This window comes from Caretta caretta, chromosome 3 (genome assembly GCF_965140235.1).
Source record: "Caretta caretta isolate rCarCar2 chromosome 3, rCarCar1.hap1, whole genome shotgun sequence".
NCBI lineage: Eukaryota > Metazoa > Chordata > Testudines > Cheloniidae > Caretta > Caretta caretta.
Window position 1 is genome coordinate 48,200,972 of NC_134208.1, and position 27,114 is coordinate 48,228,085.

At 40.3% G+C, this 27,114-nt stretch overlaps 1 protein-coding gene across 17 annotated transcripts in view; it reads right to left on the minus strand.

Moving 5' to 3' along the window:
• Positions 1-27,114, minus strand: part of DST (dystonin) — a 485,843-nt gene that overhangs the window by 51,036 nt on the left and 407,693 nt on the right. For 15 of the 17 annotated variants that reach the window (XM_048845229.2, XM_075126480.1, XM_048845239.2 and 12 more), the window contains 10 exons: positions 26,773-27,099; positions 26,503-26,587; positions 24,975-25,216; positions 23,713-23,919; positions 17,950-18,069; positions 17,673-17,780; positions 13,816-14,034; positions 4,355-4,558; positions 1,021-1,252; positions 413-639 (listed from right to left, as the gene is read on the minus strand). In XM_048845229.2, the coding sequence (XP_048701186.2) occupies positions 413-639; positions 1,021-1,252; positions 4,355-4,558; positions 13,816-14,034; positions 17,673-17,780; positions 17,950-18,069; positions 23,713-23,919; positions 24,975-25,216; positions 26,503-26,587; positions 26,773-27,099 (1,971 nt within the window). The remainder of the gene's footprint in view (positions 1-412; positions 640-1,020; positions 1,253-4,354; positions 4,559-13,815; positions 14,035-17,672; positions 17,781-17,949; positions 18,070-23,712; positions 23,920-24,974; positions 25,217-26,502; positions 26,588-26,772; positions 27,100-27,114) is intronic. The other 2 variants (XM_075126486.1, XM_048845238.2) reach the window with 1 other exon arrangement.

Consider the following 27,114-nt stretch of genomic DNA (forward strand, 5'->3'; position numbering starts at 1 on the left):
TTGTTTTTCAGTGGTCACCATTCCTGCTGCTAAGTTGTTATATAATCAGTATAACTGATTGCGGGCTTGGAAGAAAGCATATTAATTTCATTTCTTTTAAATGCTACATAATATTCAGAGAATCTAAAATATGTATTATATATTTAACATACATACAGAGAGACACAGATAAGTCTATAGGCACTCACATGTTGAAACATCTATGCACAAAAAGCAAAAGTGCTGATATACTAATTGTTTGCCATGCAGTCTTGAAATACTGTTATAGTTCATTTCTATGTAATTATCCCTGTTGGTTTCTGAAGGAATTCTCTTGTTGTATTTCATGGTAATTTTGTAAAAATATCACATTTCCTCTCTGTATTGGAAAAAAAATCCTTTAAACGTTAAAAAAAACCAACTTTCTACTGACCTCTGCAGCCTCTTGCTGTTGTTTGACTACAGAGGGGTCAACTCCGGGTCCCTCCAGTTCTCGGATGAAATCCTGAGTATCTTTAATAGTGACTACAAGAGCCATGTGATCACACCAGAACTTTTCAGCTAGCTCCATCACATCCAGCAATTTGGCCTCCCTTTCCTCAGTCAAGGCCTGGATGTCTTCCCAGATGAAGACCATTTGTTTAATTTTATCCTGAACAGCTAAATAAGGCAAATGGACTCTGTTACATGGGCAACCAACATTTATGTTTACTTTTATAGTGATACATCATGCATACATATTTCAAATGTATACTCCTTATGGAGGAAACCAACTAGCTTTTTAATTCAGATTGTAAAATACTCACAACAATGATAAACAGAATAATTTAACATAGCACTTCAAAAAAACAAACAAACACAGGTCTGATTTATGACATCCATTCATAAAGCAGGTAGATTGCTTTTTTAAATCTTAAGGCCCTACTACAGGAGAACATTCAAAAATAAGCTAGCTGATAACCAAAAAAATGAAGATTTTATTTACCACATCTTTGTTTATTTCAACTAGAAAGAAATTTTCTCTCTCAGATAAATTATTACCTTTAGCAGATATATCCTTATCAGCTCCCTCTGAGCGAGCTATCATTTCCTCCCCACGCTGTTTGAGTGTCTCATACACGGGCTGAAGTTTTTCCAGATCTACTGACACATTCTTATTTTCGCTGATCTGCTCTTTAATCTTCTCAACCTCAGCTGAGATTGAAGGTGGCTGCCTCAGACGTTCAACTATGCGTTCCAGACTCTCAAGGGTTGGATCTATCTTGTCATGAAACTGGGGGAATAAAAGAGGGACGGGTGAGGAGGAAAGGAAATTGGAGGAAAGACAAAACAATCAAAAGATCTACATCTGATCATTTCCTGGAAAAGAAAGGAACTGATAAACTAACATATTAAACACCCCTAGTTGCATGGTGTGCTCTAATACCATGCAGCTCTTTGTCCCTTTCTAATGACTACACTACACAGAGAGCTCTGTAAGAGAGAGCTTACTGCCTCTAAGCAAATGGACCAGGTCCTTAGGTCAGGTCCTTAGGACCAGGTCCTTTTGGATCCACAGGTCCTGGGTACAGTCCCTGCAGCTCACCCATAGAGAGGCATTGTTACACCTGCCAACAACATTTACCTGACTATAGTCCTGTTTAATTAATAGATTACTTTGTTCCAAATTTTAGAGAACCATGGGTTTTCCACTTCCATCTTTTAACATGTATATGAAGTGATTGTATTCAATACAAAGCTTTGTGTTATTTTAAGGATATGTATTATTATAATGCTTCACATTGGGAACAATGTTGTGCATGGAAACACTGACAAGGGTTTGATGTGTCAGGTAATTGCTATGAACTAACTGAGTGGTGGTAGTAAGTCCAGATCTCTCTTATAAGCAGCATCTAACACACCTGAAAGAACTGTGGAAGAACCTGAGAGAGCAGGGTCATCTGAAGTGCAACAAAGAGCAATTCCTTTACACTGAAAAGAACATGGATCCAATGAAAGTACAATTTCCCCTTTCTTGTGGCAGATTCACTGTACATCTGACTTCTCAACAGAATGTGTGAATGATGTTAATAAACTGTGGTGTATTTGTTAGAATGTGTGTGAATATCCTACATGCTTGTGAAGTATATATTAAGGGTGAGATGCAGCTGTTACTATATTCAGATGTCTATTACATTTATTGTGACACTAGGAAACCAAATCCCATATAAGTGATAAAAACTGAAGTTAAATTAGTTTAACTCTTCTCTAATTTGCTCTACTCTGCTCTAATTATACAAAAAAATTAAAATTCCGATGAACTCATTAGGCCTCATTTTGCTCCTACTGAAGTGAATGAGACATTTGCCCTTAACTTTTATAGGGAATACAGTATGTCTATAAAACAATACATCTTCTGGGCTTACACAGTGCCTTTCATGCATAAGATAGCCTAATGCACTTTACACATTGATGAGTTAGATACTGATACTTCCAAGACTGTATAAGCAAATGCTTACAACTCCACCATATTATATATTTATGACAATAGCCTCTGGTATATCTTAATAAAAAGGGATTATATCAAAACAAATTCTATTGTCTTCTTTTTCTCATGTGTACATACATTTTTATAAACATATATAAGTTTAATCTCAACACATTTTTAAAATATGTAAGCAGCTTTTCAACATACTGATAGTCTGGATGTTACAAAGGAGCATGCATCTATGATGGTCTTCTTTTGTGTTTATATATTTGGCACTCAACATTGGGGCTGGAATAGAAAGTGAGTAGCCTGATTTTTAAAGGTATAGAGGTAAGCTCCAATGGACTGTAATGGCAGCAGGACTGAACCCTTAAAGTACAGAACAATGTTTCCATCTAAAATAATTGGTTGTATTTCAGCAGCATGTGTAATTTGATTGCTTTAGAATGCTTAAAAGTATGACAGGCCAACATAATAACTGGAAAGAGTACATCAAGATATCACCTGGTGATATGGGCTGCTCATAGGCTTTTACACACACCGTCAGCAGTCTGGGAACATAGTGAGACGACCCAAGGGAAAAAAAGTATATAAAGACATATCCTGAGGAGCATTTTAAAGTTTGTTACTTAGAGAAGCATTTGGGAAAGTATTCTAGATCTGGAGAGACTATCAGTACTATTATTTGTTCCCCAGTGCATGGGAAGGAGGGAGAAGCTGTAGGGTCGGTCAGTACAGCTGTATAAAATGTAGTGGTTTTATTCTGGCTTTGGGCTGTATGTTTTCTGTCTGTCTGTCTGTCTCTCTCTCTCACACACACACACAGCGAGTTTTGTTTTGAATTTGAGTGAACTAAAAAAAAATGTCAAAGTGAAACTAAAAAACACAGAATTTCAGCGAGTTCAAAAGTGAAACCATGCAAAATCTCAAATGTCTCAAGGATTTGATGCATAATAATACACCAACTCAGGTTCACTGAACCTTAGTTCATTTTCCTAGGAACCCAATCAGAGTTTTTTAAGTTTGTAATGGCATGTGAAATCTGGGGGTTCCATTGTGATGACTGTGGGGGAGGTTCAAGTTGCAGTGGGGGAGGTTTAGATTGGATATTAGGAAAAACTTTTTCACTAAGAGGGTGGTGAAACACTGGAATGCGTTACCTAGGGAGGTGGTAGAATCTCCTTCCTTAGAGGTTTTTAAGGTCAGGCTTGACAAAGCGCTGGCTGGGATGATTTAACTGGGAATTGGTCCTGCTTCGAGCAGGGGGTTGGACTAGATGACCTTCAGGGGTCCCTTCCAACCCTGATATTCTATGATTCTATGACTGCACAAAAACTCCAATTATAAAACACTGGGTAGCAGTTTGTACATATGTTCAAGTGCTTGTGATTATCTCATTCTCTAATGGCTGGTCTACAAAGAAGATGTAAACCCTTCTACTACTAACATTGAATGGAGATTCTCCTTCACCTTCAGTGGCAGAGGTCTGCATTGGTAGCTGAATGTTGTGAGTTCCAACTGTGTATGTGTGACTTAGCTGATTGACTCTGGTGTCCCTATATTGGGGGCAGCATGGATTACTAATATGCATGGAAGAGAAAATGTTTGCCCAGAACAAAGGTGAAGGTAACATCCCATATTTAGCATTCAGATGTTCCTTAAATAATGACTAAATGATTTGCCATGTGGCAATAAAATGCTGCAAGGACAGCATAAGTACATTGATCAATATAAAAAGTTATAATCCCCTGACTAACAGAAAAGCAATGCCACGAGCAGTGATCTGAGCATTCACAGGCCATGTGGGTGGGTACTGCAGATAAACCTGCCATTTATGGTTAATCGATAGCCTAATAACAATATATATATATTTGAATGAACCCAGTTACTTTGAGTTTAAATTGATACCTGAGTAGACTGAGAAATGGCTTCATCCAGTGCCAGTGCTCGCTTTTTGACATCTTCTTTAATTTGACTGTAAAGGGTGTCAGCCGCCACGTATTTCTCTTGGATACAAAAACCTTCTCCTGGGCTCAACTCCAACAACTGAGGGCCAGTTTTGTTCATCTTATCTATATGAGGCTTGTGTTCAGCAATCAGCTCACGCAGTTGCTATAACAAACCAAATAACTTATCAGTTTCTTACGCTTACACCTCCACATTACAGCTGTCTGCACTTCTAACACATCCAGCTGGCAAAGAATTCTAAACAAATACTTTTCATCCTAAAGTACAGCACAAATCACATTGAATATAGTCAGTCATTGGCCTGTCTGTAATGGCTCTCTTTCCAACACTGAATAGCTATCCAGGCACAAAATGTTACATTTAAAGATATACTAGGAAGCTTGATGAAGTAAATAATGTAGAACATATTATTATATCCAAGATGCTAACTGTGCATATGATACTGGCCATGGACACTCCATTTCATGTTAAAGTCTGTAATTCTTGCAATGGCAGTAATATTACAGATATGTGCATAAAAACACTGGATATCTGTTCTTGACATAATGCACCTTGAGGTTAGTACTAATCCTTATCACTTACATAGTGCCTTCCATCGAACAACCTCAGAGTACCGCACTAACATTATATTAGCATCAAAGCACTCTGTGATGTAGATATGGAAAGTGTTATCATCCTGGATTTACAGAGGGAAAAACTGAAGAACAGAGAGGGTAAAATGAGTGACTGGTAGAGCTGGGAATAAAACCTACATATCCTGTTTCCCAGTTCTCTGTTTCAGTCACAAGACCACAGTCTGCCCAACCCCAGGATTTATAAATACATGCTAGGTTTTTGACAGAGACAAGCACATCAGTTTGGCCCCAACTGACCTATCCCTGAAAATAAAATCCAGTCGTTTAGGAAAAATCAGTTAAACTCTTTGGGACTAAGTCCCAACCTAGCCCCTATGCCTTCCCACTCTCTCTACTACTTTTTACAACAGATCTTCTGGATAGTGGGTGAAAGGGTTTGTGTGAGTATCCCACTCTCCCCACCTATATGACTTCTTATCCTGCCTGAAGGCTCACTCTCTCCCTGTCCAATCAGGTCCCATCCTCTGGCAGGGAAGACTCACTCCTTCCTGTTGCAGTGAACCCTAGTAATTCCTGATAAGGTCCCACTGATCAGCTACTTTGAAACTGAAAAGATCCTTGGAGTTACATTCCAGAGTACACTGTGCAGAGCTGTGAAAGTGTAGGCGACTGAGTCATGGGCAGTCTTGCCTAGTAGCTGGAGCAAGAGTCTGGCCTACCAGTTAGAACTGAATCCATATGGGGCAGATCCAGGAGTGAACCCAAGGATCATAACTGGAGTCAGAGACCAAAGCCTAAACTGAAGGGTTAATTGGAGTCAGGGTCAGAAGGAGTAGCGGCGGGTCAGAACCAGGAATCAGAAACAAAAGCCTTAGTCGAAGGTTAGCCAGAGTTGCAGTCAGAAGGGTGATCTGATGGTCTGAGCCAGGCATATAAGGTGAGGAAGGAGCTGGGGTCTGGAGCAGGCACAGGCTGGAGCAGGAGCAAGATTAGAGACAGTGGAACCGGAGATGGGACCAAGCACAGCTGCAGGCTAGGAATGCGTTGAGCAGCCACTGGACCGCAGTTGCTACTGAGTTTAAGTCTCAGCCTGCAGATTCCTGCAGCTAATCAGGTGGCACAGTCAATCAGACAGATTGTAAAATGGCCAGCTGCACTCACTGGGTTGCCAGGAGATTGGCTCTGCTGCAGTTCCTGACAGTCCCCCCACTTCAAGTGTGCCTCCTAGGGACCGTAGGACCTAGTTTCAGGGTGTACTTCCGATGGAAGACATATAAGAGTTCTAGATCATGGACATTTTCTGCCAGCTCCCACAATTGCTCTTCCAGTCCATAGCCCTCCCAGTCCACCAGATAATAGAGTTTGCCTCAAACTCATTTGGAGACTAGAATTTTCCGGACCTCATATTCCTCTTGTCCCTGGATACTGATGGGAGGTGGTGGTGGAGTAGAGTGGCCATGAAAGAGATTCTCCATGTACGGTGTCAGAAGAAACATACGGAAAACTGGGTGGACCTTCAAATGTTCCAGCATTCCCAAAACACTATAGGGTTAATTTGTTCCATGACCTTAAATGGGCCTAGGTACAGAAGGTCCTATTTGCTTGGGAACGGGTGGATTTTAGATGTTTGGAGGACAACCAGACTGTATCTCCTACTGCTAGGGTCAGTGTGACTTGGCATTTTTGGTTAGTATGATATTTGTATGCCTCCTTTGAACCTTCAAGGATTCAATAAGCTCTTGGTGCTCCCAGTGAAGGTGGTCAACTAGATCTGCTGTGGTAGGGACCTGGGAGTCTGGAGGTGCAGCTGAATGAAGTCAAGCATGGAAACCGTAGTTTGTGTAGAATGGGCTATCTCGGGTGGATGCATGAGTGGAATTGTTGTATGCAAACTCTGCATATGGCAGAAGGATGACCCAGTCATCTTGACGATAATTCAGAAAGCAATGGAGGTATTGTTTGAGGACCTGGTTCACTTATTCTGTCTGCCCGTTGGTCTATGGGAGATAAGGTGAGGAGGTAAGCAATTCCATTCTCAAGAGTTTGAACCAAAAAATGGGAAGTGAATTGCAAACACTGATCTCAGACTATCGTTGGCAGCTCATGGAGGCAGAACAACATGAGCTAGAAAAAGAAAAAGGTGGGCCCTTTCCTGGGTGGTTGAGAGAGTGTGAATGGAAATAAAGTGCACGATCTTAGTGAGGACATCAATGGTGACAAGGATGATGGTGCAAGCCTATGATAAAGTCCAGGGATACCGAGGACAAGGATTGAGATGGGCAAAGCATGAAGGAGGACGAGTGGTTCCGTACATAGGCACTTGCTTCGACAGCACAGATCACATGAATTAACGTACCTCTTAACACCAGCAGTCAATGTTGGCCACCAGAAATTCCATAACACTTAGGTCTTGGGTTTTGAAGCAGACAAAATGGCAGGCAATTGGCATATTGTGACACATCATTAACACCTCAAGTCTGGGCTGGACCTCTGGGATATAACGTCACTTTCCGTGATAAAGCAGACCATCCTTCAAATGAAACCATGAGCTGGGCAGAATGTTAGAAGCATCTAGGGGATCTGACAGACCTTAGTAGCTTGGGTCAGGGGGAAACACGGATGGGATGAGGAACATCCAATCCTGTTTGCTGTCCCATGAATAAAATTTGACAGCTGTACAATGGTAGCCAAGGGAGCAGTGCCTGACCTGGCAAATATGTGCTTGTGGGACTGGGTATCTGACTTCCCATTCCGTGATCCAGGGTGGTACATGATGACAAAATCAAATCTGGCAAAGAAAAGTGATCTGCCACTTGTCGCTGGTTAAGGTTACAAGCAGTTCAAAGATATTCAAAATTCTTGTGGTCAGCTCAGTTCTTAGCAGGGCATCCCATGGCTTAGTGTCCAAATTCTCCACAATACAGGTGTAGATCTGAAACACACCACCAGCCCTTCTCTGCATCAGATAGGCAAGTCTGAACCCAGCTGATCTTCCTGGGCCCCTGTGATGAGCACATGGAAGGGGATCAGGAACTCGACTCTCTCTCCAAGAGGTGTTCAGTCAGGCAATCATCAATACTGGTACACAACTTGACCAAGACATCCAAGACAGGTGGCTGCTCCACCAGTGCCAGCTTATCCTTGATTTCCTTGCTTATGGAATATCAGAAACAGTAGTGCTGCATCACCTCATCCCATTAAGTGTCTACTGCCAGGCAATGGAACTCTCTGGAAAACTTGGCAACTGACCTGTGTCCCTGATGCAGCCCTCTAAGTGCATTCTTGGTGGACTCCATGCAATCCAGATCATCAACCACAAATGTCACAGCTCGAACAAACTACCCCAAACTACCCCAGCATGGGGCTAGAAGTCTCCAGGATGGAAGACACTGGACCTCCTTAGTTAGCAGACTAATAATAAGTCCTATTCAGGTCTGGTCAGTGGAGAATGACTGGGGCTGTAGCATGAACAGGAGCCGGCACTGGTTCATGAAACTACAGAACTTGTTACAGTCCCCATCAATTTTATCCAGCATTGGAATCTCCAGTTTCTAGAAGCTGGGGCAACAGCTATGGGTGGGACGATTTGAGCCTGTAGGTCTCAAGTGTGTACCTACAAAACCATAACCTGGGCCTGTAGGGTCTGCAGGAATCCCACCGTGTCCAGCAGGAGCATGGTTGCCTCTGTGGAATCCATCTGAAGGCAGTACTGCTGCTTATCCACCCTTGTTCAATCTTTTGGGCTACTCAAAGTGTCAGCGACTGAGTCGTGGGCGATCTAGCCAAGTGGTTGAAGCAAGGGTCTGGCCTATCAGACAGAGCTGAATCCAGATGGGGGAGGTCCAGGGTTATAGCTGGGCATCAGAGACCAAAGGCCAAGCCGAAGGGTTAACCAGAGTCACAGTCAGAAGGTGGAGGAGAGGGTCAGAACCAGAAGTCAGAAACCAAAGCCTAAGCTGAATGGCTAGCCAGAGTCACAGTCTGAAGCAGAGAGTCTGAGCCAGCAGTCAGAGATTAGGAAGGAGCTGGTGGCTGGAGCTAGAGCATGTACAGGCTGGGGCAGAGGCAGGAGCAAGACTAGAGACAGTATAGGCAGGTACAGGACCATGTGCAGCTGTGGGCTAGGAATGCAAGCAGCCACTAGACTGCTCCTGAGCGTAAGTATCAGCCTGCAGATTCCTGCATCCACCAGGTAGTGCGGTCAAACAGACAGCTTCCATCAGGGCCAGCTTCACTCACTGGGTTGCCAGGAGACTGGCTCAGCTGCAGGCTGTCCCCTGACAGAAAGCCAGGAACAAGCAAAAACACTGCTCCTATTCCCAGCTTTCTTTTACATTTTAAAATGCATTGTGAGGACCCAACAGAGGGGTAGCTAGGTCAGACTGCAAATAAATCTCTTCCCTTTCAGCAGAGGAGATCTTAATCCTGAATTGTACCTCATCTGCTCTCCCTAGAAAAAGAATGAGACCTAGGGTGGGGTAGGAGACAACCAGGTCTCTTCCCCAAAATAATGATGTCTCAATGAAAGCCAAAGCTTATGTAGGAGAGGCAAGTAATGTGGGATCTGGGGAAGGAGGATTGCTCGGCATGATTGAGGTCCTCAAAAGTTCAGATAGTTCAGTAAAGTCTGAACTTCTGGATGACTATCCACAGGGAACACTTTTGGTTTTGCCTATCACTGGATTCTATGTAACTGACCAGCAAAGAGACCAATTGTCTCAATCCTAATCATTCCATAAAACTGACTCCATATCAGTACTGTAGCTGCGTTGGTCCCAAGATATTAAAGAGACAAGGTGGGTGAGGCAAATCTTTATTACCTCACCCACCTTGTCTCTCCAGATCAGTAGTGACTGTATGTTGCACTCCTATCCTTTGCAACAAGCTGCAGTGGTAGAGAAAAGATATAAAGCAGTGAATAAGTGGGTATGCTATAGTAATGAGAAAAGGGTTTTACAAAATTTCAGATATCTGGGTTTTGCATACTCATAGGGGAAGTTTACCCCTATGCATCAGAATACCACAAGATCCATGCATCCACTTAAGTTCTCTTTAAATGGTGCACAGGTGCTGAGGCAGCTCTTTGTTCAGGAGTAAATTTCACCCAGATTGATTTACTGTGTTATTAAAATAGGATTAACTAAATGCAGTAAATGACTCTAGATGTAATAAAACAAATGCTATTTAACTATAACATAAAAAATAAAATGGAGCACAGTTCACTGTAGTAACATTTAAAACTTTAAAATAAAAATAAAATAGGGCAAGATATGATTTAGAAGGTCTTTCTCATGGCAAACTATTTTGGAAACAATTCCAGAAAATCAGTATTTCAGTTTAGATCCATTATTCATTAAAAACTTGTATAACATTAGTCTTCTGCTAAACAAACAAATCTTCAAATGATCTAGTAAAAATACAAATGACGGGCCTCATGCAAGCAGAATGATTGAAGTCAATGAGCCTAATTGCGAGAGAAAAGTGAGCAAGATTAGGCTTGTAACGAAGGAACATGTTTTGCAAAGATGATGTAATATACCCAGTCTTAATCTCTTAATGGAAAATGTTTGTCTCTGGTGGACAATACACATAGTTTGAAGGCAATTAGGTGAAGCCACTGTATATCAACCAATATATTTGAGCTGTGCATTTGCATTAAAGTCTCAGAGAAAACAAAACAGTGAGTCGCTAAAATGGTAAATCTATGGAACTAAGTACATTTATCCACTGTAAAATCAGTGCACTGAGGAATATAATATGAACATTGAATAGTTAATGTACAAAACATGATATATTCTATACCAAATGCAAACAATCTTGTCTGTAGGCAAGATCATATTCAGCTCACTAAACTAATACGTAGCATTTATTTTGTGACTTTATTATCCACACTTGAGTCCTGCATTCAGTGTCATAGCAAATGTCTAAAAATATTTTATGTATTAGAAATCACGTAAATTATCAACGAGAACCAAAGTGCTGTATGCTTGGCCCTCTCTGTCTGTAACACTGGAAAATCTAGTTGTCTCATTATCTTCTTGGCTCCTTAAAAAAATAAGATTAGCTCTCCAAAGGAATTAACAAAAAAAAGAGAGAAATGTTGCATATCTACATAATATTTTATATATACATAGCACCTAAACTACTGATAGGCATTATTAATCTGAAATTAAGGAACAAATAAAAATGAAAAGGAGTACTTGTGGCACCTCAGAGACTAACAAATTTATTTGAGCATAAGCTTTCGTGAGCTACAGCTCACTTCATCGGATGCATACAGTGGAAAATATAGTGGGGAGATTTTATATACACAGAGAACATGAAACAATGGGTGTTACCATACACACTGTAACAAGAGTGATCAGGAAAGGTGAGCTATTACCAGCAGGAGAGCACCTCAGGGCGGGGACCTTTGGAGTGATAATCAAGGTGGGCCATTTCCAGCACTTTACAAGAACAGTTTACAAGAACAGTAGTACGGACCACATATCTATTCAGGGGACACCATCATAGGGCCTAATCACATCAGCCACACTATCAGATGCTCGTTCACCTGCACATCTACCAATGTGATATATGCCATCATGTGCCAGCAATGCCCCTCTGCCATGTACATTGGCCAAACTGGACAGTCTCTACGTAAAAGAATAAATGGACACAAATCAGATGTCAAGAATTGTAACATTCAAAAACCAGTTGGAGAACACTTCAGTCTCTTTGGTCACTTGATTACAGACCTAAAAGTGGCAATCCTTCAACAAAAAAACTTCAAAAACAGACTCCGACGAGAGACTGCTGAATTGGAATTAATTTGCAAACTGGATACTGTTCGGATATAGATATTGAGGCCTGTCTGTAAAGGCCTATACTCTAAGAATTTAGGTGTAATTCTTATCACTTAGCTAGTTATAGATGTATAAAAGAAAGAATCAAAACCACTGTCTGCCGGTGTAAGGGCCTTCTCTTACTGTGACAGTCTGAGGCCCTGTTCTTAGGCTAAGGCCTTTGGCTAACAGCAGAGGCAGCCATAAGCTGGGAAGCGAATGGTCTCATCTTTACATTCCAAACCAGTCTCATTGAAATAAGGTGCTATTGGGCTGTTAGGAATACATTCCTGTCCTGATCATGCCTATCACCTCTAGAGAAAGGGAAGTGCCTAGAAAATGTAAAAGGAAACTTAGTTTGATAGCATCCTGTCTGGCAAGAACTCACTTATCAATAGACACAGCTGGGAAACCCTTATGTCTTTATAGACGTAGTTGTGAAATCCTCATTTCTGTGTTGTTCTATCATTGTAGTCCCCATTTCACCATTGTTTGTCTGTACAATCTCTGTCTGGTTCTGTGATTGTTTTGATCTGCTGCATAATTAATTTTGCTGGGTGTAAACTAATTAAGGTGGTGGGATATAATTGGTTAAATAATCATGTTACAATATGTTAGGATTGGTTAGTTAAATTTCAGTAAAATGATTGGTTAAGGTATAGCTAAACAGAACTCAAGTTTTACTATATAGTCTGCAGTCAATCAGGAAGTAAGTGGGGGAAATGGGAACAGAGAATGGGGGTAGGGAATTGGAATCATGCTTTGCTAAGGGAGGAATGGGAACAAGGACACAGGTAAGGCTCTGTGGTGTCAGAGTTGGAAAGGGGGACACTAAGGAAGGAAAGTGGAATCATGCTTGCTGGAAGTTCACCCCAATAAACATCAAATTGTTTGCACCTTTGGACTTCGGGTATTGTTGCTCTCTGTTCATGCGAGAAGGACCAGGGAAATAAGCGGGTGAAGGAATAAGCCCCTAACAGATACAATTAACTTAGGCTTGAATAAAGACTGGGAGTGGATGTGTCATTATACAAAGTAGAACTATTTCCCCTTGTTTATTTCTCCTCCTACTGTTCTTGTAAAGTGCTGGAAATGGCCCACCTTGATTATCACTCCAAAGGTCCCCGCCCCGGGGTGCTCTCCTGCTGATAAAAGCTCACCTTTCCTGGTCACTCTTGTTACAGTGTGTATGGTAACACCCATTGTTTCATGTTCTCTGTGTATATAAAATCTCCCCACTATATTTTCCACTGTATGCATCCGATGAAGTGAGCTGTAGCTCACAAAAGCTTATGCTCTAATTAATTTGTTAGTCTCTAAGGTGCCACAAGTACTCCTTTTCTTTTTACGGATACAGACTAACACTGCTGCTACTGTGAAATAAAAATGACTTCCCAGTATCCTGCGATTTTATGAGAAATCTACTCATTTTGAGTAGACATCTTCAAAGTGAGCCCCCTGAACAGGCTTACTAAACCTTTTTAGACCACAGTATTCTCATAGTTCAGAAAACATCTGAGAGATTCTACTTGTATTGGATCAGTCTGGTAGTTTGGTTCAGAGCAGGTACTCTAGTTCTTATGATAGTCAAGACGTCTCTTCTCTTGTTTCTTGCCTATTCTTTCCCAATTCTGTTTCTTATCTGTTTATGTTTTCACTTTGTTCTAACACCAACATCTGTGTGAACTTTTTAAACTTACTTCTTAGCTCTTTAACTCTTGTACATTCCAAATCTGCTGCTATAATTACAAGTCTCTTTCGTGTTTCTAGTGTTCACTTCCTCTACTAGAAAACCTTGTTTATATAAGCAGTTTGGCAAACAGTAACAGGATTTAAATAAAGAGTACTTATTTTGGATTATCATTTTACATAACTTTTTTTTAATAGTGTACAACTGCATCAAATGCATTTGAATCTGAGAATCCGACAGTACTAAGGAGGCAGGCTGCAATGTATTGGATCTTTGTGTAAGCTTTGTTTTATAAAATAGCAGTGTGCTTACCCGATGCTCTTCTTGCTGTTGCTTTAAAGTTTCATATTCAAGAGCTGGAGCAGGAAGCTGCGAGATGACCATTTCTATTTCGGTTAACCACGGCCAAAGCTCTTCATAAGTCTCCCAGAACTGGTTAACCAGGGATTGAGCCCGTTCCAGTTGGAGGTTCCTCTCAGCGTTCATTTGACAGACCATATCATATTTCTGTAAGAGGCTTTCCAGTTTTCTCTAAAACAACATTAGCAAGAAATAGCAGCACTTATCTCTCTTTCAATCTTAGGTATTTACAGAATGTCTGTTACCCAGGTATCTAAGCATCTTATTATATTTATTATACCACCATTAAGTAAAGCTAGCCCAAATTCTGCTCTTAGTAATGCTAATGTAAATCAATGGTACTTGAAGTTAATAGAGTTAATCCAATTTACACAGATTTTGACAACACTGTTTTCAAGACAAACACATTTTTAGTGATGTCTTGTATTTTTCTAGGCTTCATTCGGATGGCTCCAGAACAACTTACAAACTGTGGGCTTGATCGTGACTCTTAGGCACAGCCCTGCATTGGCACCAAACCACCCCGACGGGAAGGGAACACTGGGGAGCATTGGGGTAAGCAATCCATGTCATCCTGTCAGGAGTGTAGCATACTCTCCTTTGAATGTCCACCCAGCCCACTGGCTGGCACGTGGGAGGAATGGGGTTAGAGTCATAGCTGTGACTGTTATTCTAGCCAGCCCTTATGCAGGCAATGCAAAGAGGAAGGAGGTTCCTTATTCCCTCCCTCTACATAGGCTCCTAAAGGCCCTGAATAAATAGTTATCTTTCACTCTCCATTGAAATTCAGCCACCTCTAGCATAAAACATGGCAGTTGTTCTGAACCAGCAACACTGCACAGCAGCTTTAGAAGGCAATATGAAGTATAGCTTGTGCAACTGAAACTACAAGTGGAATTTTAGATATGTGGATTGTAATTTGAAGTTTAAATTTGGCTAGAAAACCTGGGTTAAACCCCTGCTCTGGTGAAGAGTGCCATATGACCTTTAAGTGACTATAGGTAGTCAGGACCTTGGTTTTAAGTTTTATCTGAAAGATATAGCAGCACACTGGCTACTAGTACAGTACTGCAGCACAAGTACAGCTCAGTCTGGGAGAAGATTGTCATCTACAGAATCAACACCAAGACTCTTGGCAGAGCCTGAGTTTTCCTTGGACCTCTCAAATCAAAGTGTTACTGATTAGGCACAAAACTCCTTTGTTTACAAGACTTGATGAGGCAACAGGCTCAGCTGGCACGGCTGGTCTTATACACAGTCAGCAGAATGTGTGACATTCTTCTTTTATATTTTAGCTTATATTAACTAATGGTGATGTTATCACATTCATAATGTGACAGTTAAACATATACAGTTTAAAGTATAAATCTCTCACATTTAAGTAAGTGGTAATAAAAAAATTAAGATACCAAGTAGCTATCCATTTCTCCTATGGAAACCTGTCCACGTTATCATTCTTGTGAAAGATTATAAGAGACAGTGAACACAAGAGCTAGCCCGGAAAATAAATAAATATATAAATAAACTGTTGATTGTGAAATAGTGTGTCTTTTTTTGGACAAACAAGCTATCCTAAGTTTATTATGTCATGTGTGTAAATTAAGTTACAAAGAGGCTATCCAGAGGACAATGCACAGTCTAATGCACAGATAAATGGTAATTTTCACTAAGTATATTACAAATATTTAACAAAACCTCTTATGAAATCATCTTCTTTTACTTCTACAGCCATTTACTTAAGCAAACTGAATTCCTTATTTATTTTAGGGGCAAATCAGCCTTCTTTTTCCCAGCTGCAGAGATCCCTCGTGCAACTGAACTGGTGGTTTCCTGCTGCAGAAGGATGAGATACATTGGAAGTGGGGGGGACCATGCAAGGTGTGAGCACTCATGCTCCCCCTTGCTCACCACTGTCCAGCAAAAAAGGAGCTGAGTATCTTTAGGCTTGGAGAATCTACCTTATGCAGATCCTCCCATCCCCAGAACTGTAGAAGAGAAGGCGGAAAAATCCCTATCAGGCTCTTTTAGCCACTTGGCTGAAGTAGCCCCCACAGATAAGAACATAAGAACTTACGTACTAGGTTCAATGGTTCATGTAGGCCAGTATCCTGTCTCCAACAGTGGCCAGTACCAGAGCTTCAGGGGAGTGTACAGAACAGGGCAGTTGGAGTGATCCACTCATGTATTCCCCTCACAGCTTCTGGTAATCAGAGGTTTAGGGTTGCCCAGAACATGTGGTTGCATTCTTGACCATCTTGACTAATGGCCATTGATGGACCTATCCTCCATGAACTTATCTAGTTCTTTTTCTGAACCCAGTTATACTTTTGGCTATCACAACTTCCCATGGCAATGAGTTCCATTGGTTGTGTGTTGTTTGAAAAAGTACTTCCTCTTACTGGTATTAAATCTGCTGCCTATTAATTTCATCAGGTGACCCCTGGTTTTTATATTGTGGGAAAGGATAAATAACACTTCCCTGTTCACTTTTTATGATTTTATATATCTGTACCATATACCTTTCTTATTCATCTCTTTTCTAAACTGAACAACCCTAATCTTTTTAGTCTCTCTGCTGCTCTATACCTTTGATCATCTTTGTTGCCCTTCTCTGAACCTTTTCCAGTTCTATTATATACTTTTTGAGATGGGGTGAACAGAACTGGACACAGAATTCAAGATGTTGGCACACCATGGATGTGTACAGTGGCATTATATTTTCTGTCTTATTTTCTGTCACTTTCCTAATAGTTCCTACCATTCTGTTAGGCTTTTGACTGCAGCTGCATAATGAGTTGAAATTTTCAGATAATTATCCATGGTGACTCCAAGATCTCTTTATTGAGTGATAACAGCTTACACATATATATGTATAGTTGGAATTATTCTTTGCAATGTGCATTAGTTTGCACTTATCAATGTTGAATTTTACCTGCCATTTTGTCACTCAGTCACACAGTTTTGTGACACTTTGCAACACTTTGCAGTTAGCTTTGGTCTTAACTATTGTGAATACTTTTATTTCCTCTGCAAACTTCACTACTTCACTGTCCACTCCCTTTTCCAGATCATTAATGAACATGTTGAAAAGCACGAGTCCCAGCATACATCTTTTGGGGACCTTGCTGTTCACCTCTCTCCATTGTGAAAACTGACCATTTATTCCTACCCTTTGTTTGAGGCCTGACCCAAAGCCCACTAAATCAATGGAAAGATTCTCATTCAGTGGGCTTTGAATCAGTGGGCTGAAGGGCTCCACAGCCTTTGAGGGAAGATTCCTCTTTACTTGTCCTTGGCGCATCTCCTGATTGTCTAATCCAGCAACACAAGCCAAACCCTGGGATCTGGATTTTAGCTGTAATGCAGACTGCCGTTAATAAATAGTAACACCGTTAAAGGATTCCTAACAGGCTTTTACCACATTGCTGTGGATTATAAAGGGCCCAATTCTGCCGCACTTACTCATGTTGACCGCTACTTAGTCACGCAGATAGTCACATTGTCTTACATAATACTCAAAGGTGGGTAAAGGTGGCAAAATCAGGCCTAAAAATCAATGGAAGACAATGAAGTAAATACTCAGTGCTTACTTGCCGAACATTTCGAAGGAAAGAAGTCTCAAGGGAATTTGTGTCTCAAGAGTATCCCTTCATGTATCATTGTTTGCTCAGATCAAATGATTTCCTATTCACAACTGATTAACTTGCCCGATCAATAATAGTGGAAAAAGAAAGGTGATCCTGTGGGAGTGGCTCTGTAAATGCAGAGATTCAAAGCCATCATGCCAGTTGTAAGTTATGGTACCTTACCTTCATGGACTGTTTCTCCTCTTCAGCGCATGTGTTCATAATCGCATCCCCAGTTTCAACAAGTTCATCTATAGCATCCTTGTGCCTCAAAATCTCCATGGTAAATGCCTTGTGACACAATAAATACTGGTCAGCAATAAAGGTTGAGTACATGAAGCGAAAACTATTTTCGAAGTGCATTATGATGGACTGAAAATTAAATCACGCTAGTACATTTTCTAGACCAAGAAAGCACTGGCCAATAATTAACATGACAGTTGGAAATGTATTTCTTTACCTTTTGAACTTGTAGCTGAGCAGCAGTCTGGTCTTGCTCAAGTCTAATATCACCCAGAGACATCAATTTTTTTTCTGTTTCTGCAATCCAGGCTAATTCTGCATCAGCTGCTTGATCAAACTAAATAAAGGAGACAAGAATTAGTTCAGCAGTTTTATATTATGAAGCTTGAATTGACTGTTTTAGGTAGTTAAGCCACATTTTTAAAAAATGCAAATGCTGAATTGTTAAAAAGATAACAGTCCATACCTATATATAATTTCACTTATATGTGAACTATAGAGCTCAAAATAGTACTGAGGGCTTTAATAAAATCAGCTTAATTCATAAGCATGACAAAGCAGCAGCAAAATAAGAGAAGCATAACATACTTTCCTCAAACGTACAAACCTCTATTAGACAACATTGGAAGATCAAAGAGAATGTAGTACATTTAGAATTTTTCATTGAACATTACTTGTCCTTGATAGTGATGACCCTAACTTTCACTTGTCTTTTCCATCTGTTTAAAAATGTTTTTATTGCAATTATCTGAAGACAAATCAATATAATCCTATGACATTAAGAAGTTTAATGAGTCCAAGAAGAATTAATGCAATATTAGATGACCAGGCTGAAATCCTGGCCCCACTGCAAAACTCCCATTGACTTCAGTGGAAACAGGATTTCACCTGAAGACTTGCTGGTGGATTAAGTGATAAAATATTCTTTTTGAATTTGGGCACAGCCTGTTCTTTTCCTGAAGAATTGGCTTTCCATTAGAATTAGTTAATACTTTGATGTTTTAAAAAAATATCTCAGAGCATTTCTGAGTAGGAGGCAATGTTTTGTTACATTGTGCAGAAAGGAGCAATGGACCAGGAAAAGAGGTACAAGGGACCCTAAAGCCTGTAGAAAGGGGACAGTAGATCAAACACAGTATAGTCCAGAATCAACCCATGTCTACACGACCCTCTGGGCAAACATGCATTTGGACACTACAGTTTTAGGGTATTTTTGAGGTGAAGCCCAGGAGAAGCAACACGCTGGATGCTGAATTGTTTTGAAAATCTGTCCACAAGTGTCACAGTAGAAGCTGGTGGGTCCTGAGCAGTTTTGAAAATCTGGCTTATATTTAGGTGATGCTGGGTATGTCAACACTAGCGCTGGAAGGTGTAAATCCCAGCTTGAGGGGGCTTACCCATGCTAGCGCTGATTGAACTGGTGTGCGAAAAACAGCAGTGTAGTGGCAGTGGTGCAAGGGCAGGATGGGCTAGCCACCCTGAGAATGATCCTGTCTGAGACCATAGGTACATGCTAGCCCCTCCCCTCACTCACACTGCAGCTGCAATAGTTCTGTTTTTAGGGTGCTAGCTTAGTCAGAGCTAGTGGAGGTATGTCTCCTTGAGCTGGAATTTACACCTTTGCACTCCAGGACAGCCAGACCCTAAATGACGGCTGAATTCTTCTGAAAATCCAGCTCCAGTTGTGGGTGTTGAGCATTTGAAATTCTTTCCCTGCGCTCTTTTGAAAACCGATCAAAAAGTACTGTGTCATAATCTGTCACATGCATTGTAAGCTTTCCTTGTAGGTTCCCTGTTCCAGCACTGACCACACCAACTTAGTTTGACAAACCCGACAGTTTACAAGTTTGTAGCTGCAGACCCACCATTGCACTGCACCTCCAACATACCTCAGGTGTACTTTAACCACTAAGTCTGTTGTGTCTTAATGCTTAATTATGAGTCATGCATAGGCCTGAGATTTATTTTTCCCTTATGAGTCAGTCTTTTTCATCCTTATTTTAATCCATTTGTTATATTAAAGAGAGCACAAACATTTTTCCACAAGATGTAATCTCTCATTTATAGCGATAGAAGGTAAATTTGTCCTAAATTTTGCAACTACTTTATAAAAAAGTATACTCTCACTCAGTCTGCATTATGATATTACTGCTAAACTAGTGTACTACACCAGTGGTATTCAAGTCATGGTTCTAGAGCTGCATGTGGCTCTTTGGGCCCCGTTCTTCTGAAGTCCACCCACTTGATTAAAGCTCATCTTACTCTGCAGGGGTCTCAATGTTATCACAGGTGTGTGTCTCACACTGTCTGACATGCTTTGCAAGGCATCTCAGGATATGCTAAGCAAACATAATGAGGCTGCTTTGTTTCCTCTAAAAGTGTGCAATGGTAGTAGGGGGTCAGAAGAAGGGCAGATGACAGTGAATGGACTTATAGAGAACTACAAATTACTTGAAATGTACCATTGCCATGGGTATGTCATAATATTGAATAAATACCCAGTTGAAGAAGGTTATGATGCAAACATGGCAATGGAGTGTTTGAATGCTGTGACACAACTATAGAAGAACCTCAGAGTTACGCACACCAGAGTTACAAACTGACTGGTCAACCACTTGTCTCATTTGGAACCGGAAGTACGCAATCAGGCAGCAGCAGAAACCAAAAAAAAAAAAAAAAGAAAAAGAAAAAAAAAGAAGCAGCAGCAAATACAGTACAGTACTGTGTTAAACGCTAACTACTAAAAAAATAAAGGGAAAGTTAAAGAAAAGATTTGAGAAAGTAAGGAAACTCTGTTCTTGTTTAAATTCAGACAGTTAAAAGCAGCATTTTTCTTCTGCATAGCAAAGTTTCAAAGCTGTACTAAGTCAGTGTTCAACTGTAAACTTTTGAAAGAACAACCATAACGTTTTAAGAAAAGGAGTACTTGTGGCACCTTAGTGACTAACAAATTTATTAGAGCATAAGCTTTCATGAGCTACAGCTCACTTCATCAGATGCAAACAATGGGTGTTACCATACAGATTGTAACAAGAGTGATCAGGAAAGGTGAGCTATTACCAGCAGGAGAGCGGGGGGGGGGGGGGGGGGGGGGAGTGGCGGACCTTTGGAGTGATAATCAAGGTGGGCCATTTCCAGCACTTTACAAGAACAGTAGGAGGAGAAATAAACAAGGGGAAATAGTTTTACTTTGTGTAATGACACATCCACTCCCAGTCTTTATTCAAGCCTAAGTTACTCTTGTTACAGTCTGTATGGTAACACCCATTATTTTATGTTTTCTGTGTATATAAAATCTCCCCACTACATTTTCCACTGTATGCATCCAATGAAGTGAGCTGTAGCTCATGAAAGCTTATGCTCTAATAGATTTGTTAGTCTCTAAGGTGCTACAAGTACTCCTTTTCTTTTTACGGCTGCTACTCGGAAACATAACGTTTTGGTCAGCTATGAACATTTCAGAGTTACGAACAGCCTCCATTCCAAAGGTGTTCGTAACTCTGAGTTTTTCCTGTATCTGGTATAATTTTTCAGCTCCATTTGCTGATTAAATGGTTCTTTCAGGTTGAGTTTCTAGGTGAGATTTGTATGCACAGTATGTTAAAGAATGAACACTGAAAAAATGGTAGTGCTTGTATCAGGATTTCACGATGGCATTTTATTTCCATTATGGACGACAGAGTAAATTCTGAGCTTTGAATTACCCTTGGGCAAGTCAGAATTCATCAGTTTGATACCATCAAATTAATACTCCTGATGCACATTATTTGCTATTTTGTTTGATCAGAAAAGAAGAACTTGTTAATGTGATGAATAATTAAGAATTCCTTTGTTAACACTCTGAAAAGCATCCTCTTTGGCAGAACTAGAGTAGAAGAGTGTAGAATAAATCTTTCCTTCCTTTTGAACCCATAGAGTGCAAACATAATGGGCAATTTCATATTCTATTTCTACACAGAACTCCCAGGGAACAAGGGTAGAACTTGACTCAAACAGTTTCAATATTGGGAGTTGAAGTGATATCTGGGGTACTTCCATAAACTTCTGTTGCATTACACCTGGGATCATTTTGGACCAGTTAGGATTAATTTCCAATCTGACATTCATGTCAGGACTCTTCTTTCACATCTTTGAGGTGCCCTCTTCTCATGCCTTGCTCTTTTGTCACTGACCAAAAATGTCCCCCCAACCCCACACCAGTGCCTCCTTACCCGCTCGCCCACAGGCGCTGATTTTTATTTTTTCCAGTGGGAGCTCCATCCCCACTCTTATCCAAGGCACTGCCCCCACTCCGCCCCTTCTCCCGAGGCCCTGCCCTCGCCCCGCCTCTTCCAACCCCTGCTCTGCACCCTCCCCCGAGACCCCCTGATTGCCTGCCACTCGCTGCTCTCTGCCCTCCCACAAGTGTCTCCTGCCAGCCGCCAAACAGATGATCGACAACCCCGCTGAACAGCTGTGACTGGTGGATACTGAGCACCCCCTATTTTTTTTCCTGTGGGTGCTTGAGCCCCAGAGCACCCAGGGAGTCAGCACCTATGCTCTAGCCCACATGTTCTCGGTGCCTTTGACTCTCTGCAAAACCTCTAAGTATTTGCAGCACTGTTAAATTACGACTACAATCATCCCTCCCCAACATCTCTGCCCAAATAACACTTCAGGTGGTTGCCTGTGGCTACTCCCCTGAGCAGGAGGTTGGATCCTTCCTCATACGTAGCTCCTGGAGTTACCATACCTAACATCAGCCCATTCTGGCTTCCCCAACATAAGAAAGTCTGAGGTGGTCTGGGTGTGGCAGGAGAGGAGGGATCACGATTGGAGTGCAATGTGTCCTCATGATGCTGTCTGGTGGAGCAGCCCTTTGGAACTATTATTCACTAGTGCAAATTAGAGCAGCCCTGAAGCCGTCTAAATTGCGCTATGGGCTGGTTTGGTTCCTGACTACTCCCTACGATAAATGTGGGGGAGAAAGTTGGTAGAAACCCACATATACACATGGGTCACATGCCCCTGGGGATCCAGCCCTCAATTTTATAAAGGTGTCTGCTGAGATAACATACATATTCAGAGTGAATGCCATAAAAGATAGTCAGAATATTTATAAATTACTTATAACCTTAGGGCCCTCCATTATCACCAACCCTCTTACAGTCAGTTTCCACAATGTTTTGAAACTATGCCCTATATACTTTCAGCTTCGCTGAAGCCAATTCTGTTTGTTGGTGCTATGGGCACTGGAAAAAAATTCCATCCATATTTTTGTGTTTGTAAAATTAACTTCAGGCAGAAATTGGAGAATTTGCAGCTCTGCTTTTCTCTCATCATCAGGTAGCTAGATGTGAGACCACACAGATTTACATCTATGAAATGTAAGTGCCAATTCTAAAAGATCACCCAATTATTTTCTAATCAAACTTTAGAAACACACACATATATTCAACAACTTATTTCTTGCAGCTGCATGCAAATTACACCATTAACTCAGTCCTTCAGTGCAATTTAAGGTAAGTTGGTCCAACATGTTAGCTGCAGAAAATACAAAAGCACAAGGCCAGATCCTTAGCTGGTATAAATGGACTTCAGAGGAGCTGCACCTATTTAAACAAGCTGAGGATCTGGGCCATATTGTATATATTACAGCATAAAATGTAAATGATACAGGACCTGACTGAGCTTGTAGTTCTCACTCAGTCAAAACTTTCACTGAAATCCCCACAAGTGCATACTCCCAATGATTTTGGCTACAAGACTGATCTCTAAGGTTTGTGTTAACAATGAGGCAGATGGCTACAACAATGTACAGATTAGTTTTGCTCTGGCACTTGTGTCTGAACAGTGCAGTCACATTCTATTCAAACAGACCTTTAGTTGCTCAAGCACAGCAAATATACGGCAACGTTGTTAACGAACAACCTTTGTTCAGGTAGAGATTCCTGGAGGCAAACTTTTTATTGCCCAAAGAACAAAAACCGCTGTTTAGTACCTGCTGTGATCTTAGAATGGCAGCATCAATCTCCTCCACCTTCTGAGTTAGAGTGTCACTCACTAATCTGTACCGCTCATTGTCGTCAGTCACCATTTTGTCTAACCCCTCTCTTGCCCTCCATGGCACCAATTCCAGCAAGGCACTGCTGACTTCATTGAGAGTGTCCAATAAGCCTTTGTTGTTCTTTGCTTCTTTTTTCAACTCCTGAAAAAGGCCATTTAAAGTAAACATGCCAGCATGAGAGCCAAACACACACAGCTTGCACATATTTTTATTCTTCTGTCTACTCTAAGAAGCAAGAACTGGAACATTTTCCAGGCGAACAAAAGGGATAAATTGGCACACTTATTTTCAGCTCAGTTACATTAGCCTTTGTTATTGTTAAGTTGTTTGACAGAAAAGCAGGTGATTCCTGAAGGGAAGTTTCTACAGAACAGAACTGAAATATATTCCTCCAATCAGCATGGTAGACTGTCATTCTCTGGTATTCAATACAGTTGTCAGTCTTTAATCAAGCAAACAAAGAGAAGAAAGCAAACACATATTCTTTGCACTCTGCAACCATCTTTCTATGGAACAAATTCACCAGCAAGTAAAATCAAATGTGAAATAACGTAAAATATTGTCTAAATTCAAGTGAATTTTTAAATGAACATTTGAATTCAATCCATTCAATCAAAATCATTACAAGTGCAGTGAAAAATGACCTTTTTATTCCCACATGCAACCATATTTTGATTTTCTGTTATTTTTTAATCTGGTTTCCAAAATAAGTGTATTTATTTAGCAATTTAGTAACCTATTTCATGTAATGGTGTTATTAGTGTTCTACTAACACTCTACAGTTTCTTTCCAAATAGTTGTTACTAGCCTGAAATTAATACTGTCTCTTAAATACAGGCTCTTTTCCTACTTTAAGGTTTTGTATTTGTCTGTGACACAACTAAAGAACAAAAATAACTTTGTTTGACGATTTAAGAGTTTTCCCAGTGATCGGTAGCTTACTGAACTAGAACAAAATGTAGCTCTTCTCCTGTTGACCTAATAATAAACCTCAGCCAAATCTCATCTGTGACTGCTAGAAAGAGATTGTGATTCTTTACTGTTTTATTCCTAGTCAGAGAGCTGATCTGGTGCCAAATTATGATTGTTTGCAAGGCATCCTCCAGCCAAAGAGAAGCTAACCCACTTAACTAGTTCAAATCTTTACATGAAAAATAACAAAGCAATATATACAGTTTACAGCTTTTAGAACATACTTTTTGTCTTTCTTGTACTTCACTTAATTCTTCTCCCTTGGGGATCTGAGCATCATATGAAAGCAATTCCACCTCCACTTTGTCAAGCCATATGCAGAGTTCCTCATGAGTGGACTGCAGTTGACTTGCAAGCTGCAGAGCTTGCTCTAAAGTCTTGGATACATCAGAACTCAATTTAGTAATATCTTTGTACCTTGCTTTAATGCCTTCCAATTTATCTTGAATTATTACAACTTCATCACCTAAAATTTCAAAGGGATGAAATTTCACATGAATGCAAAAAAACCAAAAACGAAACAAAACAAAAAACCTCAATAATAATTAATATATTTTTAGTTTCTTATGTGCAGAATGACCCAAACAAGACTCAGGGACAGATCATAGACTGGTGAAAATTGTCCAGTGAAGCCGTGGAGCTATGACACTTTACACCAACTCTGGATCTGTCCCTTTTTCTCTTACCACTCCAAACTCTGGACAAGTGGAGATCTGGACCCAAGCTTTGAGGATTGGGCCCATCTCTAGTGTTATTCCTTGAAGATATAAAAATTCGTTCTTGTTCTCTTTTTCTTTAAAAGGCAAACATTAAAATTTACATACTTTTTACCCAAACACAGACTATATAAAAACCTTAAATTTACATTCATTTTTATATAGGTTGACACAGGTTATGAAATGTATCAATAAAAGTGCAAGAATGGAGCTGCAAAATACCAAATGGTATTTACATTATTAATTTACAATTTATTTATTATCATTAACTGATAACTAGACTGTATGGTTCAAAGAATAATTTGAATTATTCTTTGAACCATACAGTCTAATTATCAATCATTAGACACACACACACACAGCCCAAGAGTCAAAATGCACAGAGAGACTCCTGTAATAGACCTATTGCAATATATTTAGATTTAATCCCGTAACGTAACTTCTAACTGGGTAACAGAGGAGGGTTTTCCCTTCTGTCTTTGAGAGTTGAAATACTCGGAGCACTGGAACATTTAGATAGATGTTCCTCTGCAGACCAGACATGTTGTGTGCAATTGGAACACAACTTTTCCCGCAATACTAGCTCTGATCTGGATCTGATCTGATCTGCTCTCTAACAGCAAAAGGTAGCCTAATATCTTTATTTCTGGGCTTCTATAGAGAAAAGGCTGTGTCCTATGCCAAATAGTCCTACATCATGAGTAATGTTCATAACTTGCGAGTAGGAACAAAATGGAGGTTCACAAAAATAATTTTCCATCAACCAAAAAAAAAAAATCAAGGGCCAAATTCTCTGTGTGGCTAAATGGGTGCATCTCCATTGACTTCAATGCTCACTTACACCAGCAGAGAATTTGGCCCAAAGACGTAATGTACCGTGACTTCAATAGTTATTAGAATAAACAATTAAATCAAGTGAATAAATCTAGCCAGTGACTAAAGGCTAATATTTACAAGCTTCAGCTTATTTTTCCCATAATCACTTACAAGTATGAGGAAAAGGCTGATGAATCATTAATTTCCTAAAAGCTCTCACCTGTTGTTTGCTTGAGAAGCTCTAAGCCATTTTGTATAGCCTGATCAACATTTTGTTTTCTGAGCAGAATCTCTTCCTGAAGCACCTACGAGAAGATGCCATTTGTGTAAGCATTGAGGTTACACATCAAGTTATTTTTAGTTTAAATAGTTGTATCACCTTTCAAATCAAATATATTAATGAGAAATAAATAAACGGTGGACATAAAAATGAAGTAGAAATAAATAAATAAATAAATAAATAAATTTAAAGGAAAAGAAATAAAAATACCAGTAGGTCAGCATGTTGTTTCATGAGTGAGTTTGTGCTGTAATCTTGGACTGACAGTTTGCTCAGTTTGTCATGTACTTCATTCAGCCAGTTCATCAATTCAACTTCATCTTCCCCGAAAATCTGAGCATTGCAATAGGCTTGCTGGAGCAGCTCAGACCAGCTGTTACTCTTCTCTTGAATCTCAATATATCGGGCTTGGGAAGAATCTAGCTTTTCCTGCACCATATCTTTATCCTCTCTGGAGCTCATAGTCTTAAGAGACTGACCAATGCTAATGGCCATATGTAAACTTTTATTGCGAGTAAGGATGTCATCTTCTAACACCTAAATGAAGTTTTT